Source organism: Sinocyclocheilus rhinocerous, unplaced genomic scaffold (assembly GCF_001515625.1).
Source record: "Sinocyclocheilus rhinocerous isolate Xijiao unplaced genomic scaffold, SAMN03320098_v1.1 scaffold1314, whole genome shotgun sequence".
NCBI lineage: Eukaryota > Metazoa > Chordata > Actinopteri > Cypriniformes > Cyprinidae > Sinocyclocheilus > Sinocyclocheilus rhinocerous.
Genome location: NW_015644118.1, coordinates 42,134 through 51,126, shown reverse-complemented (window position 1 = coordinate 51,126; position 8,993 = coordinate 42,134). Strand labels below are relative to the sequence as shown.

The following is an 8,993-nucleotide window of genomic DNA, read 5'->3' as shown; positions in this document are numbered from 1 at the left end:
TTTTACTCAAGTCTTTATCACTTTATTAAAATTAAGCAAAACAAAACAACAAATGTTTACTTTCACAAGCCATCTCGTATAGGCTTGTAGCCTAAGCTGTCTCTTACTCAATTAGGTAACAAAAAATGTCGGGAAACGACACCTCTGGCCATTCCGTTGGGTCTTTTGTCCAGTCACAGATACCGTACAGACAGTCCGACCCAATACGGCTAAGTTTTTATGCGTATGTTGCTCTGTCGAGCAGCAGAAATAATTTTATGTAGGCCATTCTGAGTCAACACCATGCTTTTCCAATGAGGGGGATAAGGACTGTTTTCCCCCACGCCGACTCCGCCCTCACAGCTACTAGACACTGATCAAGTCTATATACAAACAAAATAAACACTTTATGAACCATTAAAACTAACAGCTCTACTTTCAGCAAAGATCTGAAATTCTCAATCGGGCTGCTCTTCACAGAACCTCACAGTAAGTTTCAAAATTAGCAGTGCAAATGGGAAGTGCTGTATGAGACACCAAATGTGTTAAAAGAATCTTGTAGGATCTCGCTGACTATGTAATGCGAAGATTGTGTGAACTTACAAGCAAGACAATAGAGACAAAACTGTAGAAGGATGTGAGAGTTTCTCTTCATTTCCTCTAACATATGGAACTGCACAAATAACAAAACACTGTCTGCTACTGTATTTGCAAAAGAAACAACACTGCAGGAAGTGAAGGTCTGGTTATTTCGAGGTGAAAAAAATGCAGCGTTTGGTGGTCACGTCACATGTCACACTGCACCGAGACCTCGAGAAAACCTGGGCTACATTCCAATTTGTATACAATCCATACTGTATACTGATATAGAGGCAAGCATGTCCCAAAGAATAGTGTGTTAGAAAATTAGGATTCTAAAGATTACTAGATAAAATTTTCAGTGGGTGTTTGGCCTAAAATTACCCATTAACCCCTTGCACTATGAGAGGAAGATTTTGTGACTTCTTTAGGCATAGACAATGGCTAGGAATGAAAGACCAAAGCTATGACAGCAGATATTTAATGCACAAACCTACAAATTAAGTAATTAAGATCATGCTAATTGCTAATGGCACCATGCAAGTATAACCAGTACACAACAAAGGCACAATGTAATGTGGTAAAGATTTTTTGTTTAGCATAAATTGAGCAATTTCAGGTTTCTTTCTTTCTTTTTCAAAGTCAAGAAAACATTGAGAACTGATGCAAAAAAAAAAACCCTGCAAAAATGCAATTCTCATGCAGCCACTGAGAATGATAGGAAATGTAGTTGTGAACAATATACATTTTACCATCAACAATTAAAGCATAATTATGATAATAACTAATAACCCCACTGGTACTGGTACATATTTTATAGACATTATACATACTTTTACTGTGTAGCAGAGGCATACGATTGGCGATGCAGCCTGGTTCAAGGCTCATTACCTACAGCTAGTGGTTCTGTCATGTCCCTCCTCTTACCCACCTGTCGTGAGTCTAGACCTGGGGTCGCTGCAGAATGACTGGGGCAATTTGAGGGCAGGTGGATTTGTATTTGAACCCTTTTTCTAATATCATGAGAGAATGAAGTTTATGAAATATGAAGTGTATAAACAGTACAGACAATGCTAATAATGATATGTCCAAACTGTAAATGACTCCATGTGATAAACCATATCAAATTCCCAATTAAGCCCAGGTGTAGAAGTCAACAGTTCCCCTCCCATCAGCAGCTGCAGTCACAGAAGATGGGGGATTGTGGTCGTCCTGAATCAGCCAGGGCTAAAATGACATTTAACTGATGTTCAGATGCGAGGTAGCTGCTGGAACGTGTAGATAAGACCATTGCTGCTGGCATTTCAATTACACTTTTACTGCCCTACACATCTGTTACCAGCCTACTTTCAGTCTTTTTTTTCCCCCACAGGCAAATACATCCTCATTCCACTACTCATTCCACTACCACTACATCACGCCACACTTTCTTCTTTTTTTCCACCACAAAATTCAGATTGTCTGCTTTGGCAGGTGGTTTCTGGGTCTAGACTGGAATGTATTGCTGGGTTTGTCTGACTTGAAGGTGGGACACAGTGGGGTCAGTTCTCTCTCCAGCCCAGTGGTTCTCAACTGGTGGGTCATGAGCCAAGAATGGGTCACAGATCTGTTCCGGGTCATATGACAGCAGGGGAAAAATCAATGCTAAAAGCAGCTAACAAAATAAATAGGCATCTCAAGGTTTAATGGGGAGTAGAAAACAAGGGAGAAAGGACTGGGAAATGTTGCAAGCCAGATTCAAACACTTTATCTTTCATCATTTTATCTATCAAATCAACCCAAAACAACTATCAAATAAGTAAATACATAGACATGAAAAATAGTCAAAAATATTGTCCTGTAAATTATCTTAAAAGTCCTGTTATGAAAAATAGTCCACCGCAACATAAAAAAAAACAACTGACCTAGCAACAATTTTCCAATAATATTACAATATTATAAATAAAACTATATTACTATTGTAATAAAACTTTCTTTTGTTCCTCTAAGCTGTTTTTGTTTTCTTGCTTTATCTGGACACCTGAACTTCTAGACATTTAGAAAAGGTATAATGCTCACCACACACACACACACACACATAAAATATATATATATATGTATATTGCTGTGAAGTTTAAAGGTGATTCCTTTAGTTGACATTGTCAGAATTGATCTGTATCATTCGTACCTCTTCACCACCTATATTCATAGTACTATGTGAAGCTTCTCTCTCTCTGTCATCATTTCCTACAGTGTCTTCATCACAGTCAACAGGGGAGTTACTCAGAAAAGGGGAGGGGTGTGGGTTAAATTGGACACACATCTCATCTCAGGCTCATTAAGAGCTTTATGTAAGAAAGAAAGAGAGAAAATGCACACATACATACTGTACAGTCACTGGTGGACTCCCTTGTGCTAGTTAAGCCCATGTATCTACACTGAGGAGTAATTTGGAGTTGGTTCCCAAAGCAGCACAGCTCAGTGCAGAGCTGGTCATGGAGGAACTGTGAGAAAGGTACATTTAATTACTGATAGAGAGACAGGAACACATTATTATCCAGCCTGCCTGAGATGTCATTTCCATCAGGCATGTCAAGTTCTTTCAGTGCTCTTTACACTGACACATATTCACACTCACCTGGTGTCTCGTGTCATGGAGCCTGACTTTTGACTTAAAGGGGTCATATGATGCTGCTAAAAATAACATTATTTGGTGTATTTGGTGTAATGAAATGTGTTTATGCGGTTTAAAGTAAAAAAAAAAAAACACATTATTTTCCACATACTGTACATTATTGTTTCTCCTCTATGCCCCGCCTTTTTGAAACGCATCGATTTTTACAAAGCTCATCGGTCTGAAAAGCGAGGTGTGCTGTGATTGGCCAGCTATCCAGTGCATTGTGATTGGCCGAATACCTCTGAGAATGGCACGGCCGGCGGATCCGACGAAGGAGCGGCAACCACAAGCTGGACTCCGCTTCGTCCACGGTGAAAGCCGATCCGGCGATCCACAGCACTAAGCTGATGTATTCCCTCAGCGACCAGCACAGATCAGCTCTAGGCATGACGAAGCGGATATCGTCCTCTTTTGGAAGGCCAAACAAAGTAGTTTCGCTTTCACAACGAAGCACACAGCGTCTTCACGACATGGCGGCAGCGGCAACAATACTACAGTGAGAATAAAAGTTACGCCTTCTTTCTTTGCGTGAACATTTGGGCGGCGTTATGCATATCTTCCCACATAGTGAGGTAGATATGTGGGGGCGTGTTAGAACGAGCCGTTTTAGGTAGGCGTGGTTAACTCTTAACTTTTATAAAGAATATCTTTGGATTTGAGACTTTAGTCTTTGCAACTTTACAGATCTTCTTTATGCACCAAGAGCTTGTAACACTCCAAAGAGAAAGGAAAAATTGAAATCGCATCATATGACCCCTTTAAACTATGATCCACTTTGAAGCTTATTCTAGCAGTTTCTCCCACAAAGGCTAGAATAAACCATCTGATCAACATGTAAATGTAATTTATAACATATATACATTAGTATCGGCATTATACAGTATATAAACTGTACATATGCTAATACTAATTTATTTACATTAGAAAATATTTACATTTATACTACCACTCAAATGTTTAGGGTCACCTATATTTAAGAGTCATTAAGATTCTTTTTTTTTTTTTAATTCAGCAAGGATACATTAAATTGATTGAAAGTGAAATAAAGACATTTATAATGTTACAAAAGATTTTTATTTCAAATAAATGCTGTTGTTTTGAACCTTCTATTCATCAAAGAATCCTGAAAAAAGTATCATTGTTTCCACAAAAACATTAAGCAGCATAACAGTTTTCAACATTGACAATTATAAAAAAAAAAAATTATTGAGCACCAAATGAACATATTAGAATAATTTCTGAGGAATCATGTGACAATGAAGACTGGAGTAATGGCTTCTGAAAAATAACTTTGCCATTACAGGAATAAGTTACATTTTAAAATATATTCAAATAGGAAACAGCTATTTTAAATTGAAATGTAAAGTAAATTGAAATGTAAAGTTAAATGTAAATACACTAAATAAATGTAGAAAATATATCTAAAATATATCAAAAAAGAAGATGTAGAGGAAGAAAGAAAAGGAAAACATTCTATGCATCATTGCAGACTCTGCAATTAATAAATAATACTCCACTTTTGTGGTACCATAGCACAATAGCAACCATATAATTTATGTTAACAGCTGCTGTTGCTATATAGTTAGTGGCTGCATAGCTGTAGTAAAGATCTCATTAAAACCTGATTCTGGGATTAAAGAAGAATCCTCTTATTTATATGAGTCACACACTTGCTCCAGAGGCGAAATTCTCCTACATCTCAACAACAAGCTGCTCTGAGCTGCACGGGTGAACTAATGATTTACACTGTTAAGAGACAGAGAATAAGAAACCAACAGAAAAGTGAACGAGAAAAAGGCTGCCAACAAGCAATGACCTACCCAGTGCTCCTAAACAGAAATAGTTGGATGTCAAACAGTGTTTGGGGGCAAATGGTGTCTTTTGATACTGAACGATCTGCAGAGTCCTGCTCTGGGGAAAACACTGCTGAAATATTTAAGAGACTTGTCTAAATGGAGGGAGACACAAATAATGTACTTTGCCCTCTGTAAGTCATGTTCTTACTAAGAAAGTTAAATGGAGATATATTAGCTTAATGACACTGAATAATGCAGAATGCAGTGGGGAATATAAAAGTACATATAGTGACAGGGGTTAAATACAGTATACTGAGCCTTAATACTGTAAATGGCATCACATTTCAACTCTCTTCATTAAAATATAATAAAACATATATTAAAATATAAGTACTTGAATTCCGTTGAAGATTAAAATGTATTTTTGCTCAATAAAATTAAAATGGAAGAATTGAATATAGCCTTGCTTTGTATGTCACTGGTACAACCACAGCAAATGAATATTAATAGTTATTTTAAACTAAAATAAGTGTCCAGCATTATTTCATATAGTCTTGACACTTAATATGATTCTCAGAGAAAACAAAAAACAAAACTTAAATAGTTTACTTAAATAAAATGTCTACAATTTTTTTTTTTACAAATTTTTTCAGGTACACCACAGAAGAAGAAGAAAGCTGTTTTGCCTGTAATTCTAAACAAAAAAAAGGATTGTTTAACACTGTAAATAAAACACTCTGGTTACTAACGTAGCTTCGGTTCCCTTAACCTCGGAGATAAGGGAACGAGTGTTGCATTGACATGCTTATGGGGAAACTCCTGTTTACTCTGGTACTGAAGCCTGATTTGTACACGTTTGTGTAGCTGCACGAACCAACGGCGCTTCAACCCACCAAAAGGGGAGGAGCCGACCTCTATATAAGTCGGCTCTGAGCGCCATTTCGTCAGAATCTTTCGATTGAAGTGACAGTCATTGATTCGTGTGCAGTCTTATAGCACGGCAGCCAACACAACACTTGTTCCCTCATCTCAGGGAACCAAGGTTACATTAGTAACTGGAGTGTTCCCTTTCGAACGGTCTCTCCCATTGCATTGACACGCTTATGGGGAACGTGTCCAATAGTGCAGTGCTATTAGCAAGTGCAGAACGAAGCCGCTCTGCGCCCAGCCCCGGAGCACTCTTACTGAGGGCTCCTGAAGGCATGAGCCAATAATGAGATCCAAGCCGTTTAGGCTGAGAACTACATAACATAACCCTCTCCACTTATAAGGGGATTAGATAGAATTAAGCGGACAAAATCCGTGCATGGCAGAGACGTCCAAGTTATAAAACCTAGTGAAGGTAAACGGTGATGACCATCCAGCCGCCGCACAAATATCACAGATATAAATCCCACTGGACCAAGACCAAGAGGAGGACATTCCTCTAGTGGAGTGGGCCCTCACACCTATAGGGCACTGCAAACCTGCTGAGGCGTAAGACAAGGCTATAACATCCACTATCCAGCAAGATAGTCTCTGCTTCGTAACCGGCAGCCCTTTAGAGCTGCTTCCAAAGTACACAAAGAGCTGTTCTGACTGTCTAAACAGACCAGAGTGCTCAACATACAAGAAACCGAACAGGGCAGAGTGGATTGGGACCCTGCTCACCATATGAATTGGGGAGTGCCAGAGGGGTGATGACTTGCTCTGAACAGGGAGGAGAGCACTTTCGGCACATAGCCACATCTCGGTTTGAGGACAACTCTACAGTTGTTAGGCCCAAACTCAAGATAGGAAGCACTGACTGACAGTCCTTGTAGGTCACCCCCTCGCCTGACCGACGCTACAGCCAAAAGGAGAGTGGTCTTAAGCAACAGGGGCCGCAAGTCGGCCGACTGGAGTGGCTCAAAGGGAGGGCCCCGTAGGGCCCTGAGGACTATAGACAAGTCCCAAGTTGGCACAGTATGAGGACGAGGCAGATTAAATGAGCTCCTGTGCCCAAACTCAAGATAGGAAGCACTGACTGACAGTCCTTGTAGGTCACCCCCTCGCCTGACCGACGCTACAGCCAAAAGGAGAGTGGTCTTAAGCAACAGGGGCCGCAAGTCGGCCGACTGGAGTGGCTCAAAGGGAGGGCCCCGTAGGGCCCTGAGGACTATAGACAAGTCCCAAGTTGGCACAGTATGAGGACGAGGCAGATTAAATCTCTGAGCTCCTGTCTCCTGGAGCTACCTTGTCCCTGGACAGCATGTCTGCCCCCTGGTTCAGTCTGCCGGCACATAAACCCATAGAAGGAGGCGTCGAGCCACCTGTGAAGGGAGCATGACCTGAGACCTCCTTGCTGATTGATAAAGGCTACAAATGTCATGTTGTCAAGTTGATGTGTAAGCATTGCTCCAGGTTTGACCAGGAGCCAGACACCCGTCTGCCCTCAAACAGAGCTCCCCAACCCGAGTTGGAGGCATCTATCATGACCACCTTTCTTCTGAAGGTCAGTCCCAATGGGACACCTGATTGAAACAGGCGAGAGGTTTTCCAAGGGGCCACGGCTCTGATGCAGCGGTGGGTTACCCTGAGATGAAAACATCCCAGGCACCAAGCGTGGGACGGAACATGAGCTTTGAGCCAGTACTAAAGGGGCTGTGTGTTGAGCAGGCCCAGAAGAATCACAGAGGAAGCGGCCAACATGTGTGACAAGTGTTTGTACTTCGGACTGGAGAACATGAGCATCGTTGTCCCATACCGAAGTTTGAATAACATCTCTGAAGTGAGGTGGCCTGTGAGCGAACTGATAAAAGTAACTTTGTTCTATGGTTTTTAGAGCCCAACTTGACACATCCGGGATAGCTTTCCAAGCCTGAAGCCGGATGGCAAGTGATTCTAGTTTTTCGAATTGAAGTTCGCTGCACGGGGGCAGGAAACTGACATTTGTGGTAATGAGGAGAGGAGAAATGCTTTTTTGAGTATGTGGGTCCGCTATCACAGCAGTAGTTTGCTTGAGCGTGCACTGAGTGAGAAGGATGGGTCCAGCTTGAATAGAGCTTCCATTGCTCGGTGTTAAGTGGAGAAATGGAGAGCGAGTGCAAGCTTTCTTTGAGGGAGTTCCAGCCTCTGCGCTCAGATCAGACGGCTTCTGAGGCTCAGTGTCCAACTTCACTCTGGGGTAGGGACCTTGGCATTTCAGTTAGCATTTTTCTATCCAGGGCTGCTGCTGAAGACCAGGCTCAGGTTTATGCTGGGGCTAAAGCGGCACTGGCTTGGCAGGCTGCTGAGTGAATGAAGCCTTCTGGCAACCTGAACCAGCCACCGCACTGGAGCGCTACGGAAGGAAGTGACACATTGCCTGCGATGATTTCTGTGTCGCTGTAAACTGCTCGGCAAACCCATCCACGGCAGGGTCAAACAGTCTCTTAGGAGAGACTGGCGAGTCTAGGAAGGTGACCTTGTCAGCGTCCCTGATCTCCATCAAATTCAGCCAAAAAGATGCTTCAGCAGCACCAAAATGGCCATGGCCTTGCCGATCACCTGCGCAGTGGCCTTAGTAGAGCACAGAGCCAGGTAAGTCGCTGTGCGCAGCTCTCTAAAGGCATCAGAACTCTGGCCGGACTCATCCATGGTGAGGAGATGTTTGGCCTTGAACACTTGAAGCACCGCCATCATGTGAAGTGCTGAGTCAGCCTGGGCAGCCACTGAATAAGCCCAGTTTGCTAGGGCTGAGTGTGTAAAGCACACTGGCGAATTGAGGCATTGGGGGGAGAGTGAAGCACGCGGGAGCTGCACTGGCGTGAGTTCACTCGAGCCCATTATTAAAACCCTGCTACTCCACTGTTTCTTTTTTCTAGGGGAGAGAGGAAACAGGAGAGCAGAGTGGGGAGGACCGCCTTAATGAAAGAAGGCGATCCGCGAGCAGAGAAGGGCGAGACTCATGCTCTTGCAGTGAGAGCATGCCGTCTCAATGACCGCAGCCTTCACAAGGGCGCATTCACTGTGCCCTTATGCAT

General features: G+C 42.3%; 1 protein-coding gene across 1 annotated transcript in view; it reads right to left on the bottom strand.

Moving 5' to 3' along the window:
* Positions 1 to 8,649, bottom strand: part of LOC107757978 (BEN domain-containing protein 5-like) — a 152,493-nt gene extending 143,844 nt beyond the window's left edge. The window contains exon 1 of the mRNA XM_016575598.1: positions 8,491 to 8,649. Within this exon, the coding sequence (XP_016431084.1) occupies positions 8,491 to 8,649 (159 nt within the window). The remainder of the gene's footprint in view (positions 1 to 8,490) is intronic.
* Positions 8,650 to 8,993: the final 344 nt, after the last annotated feature.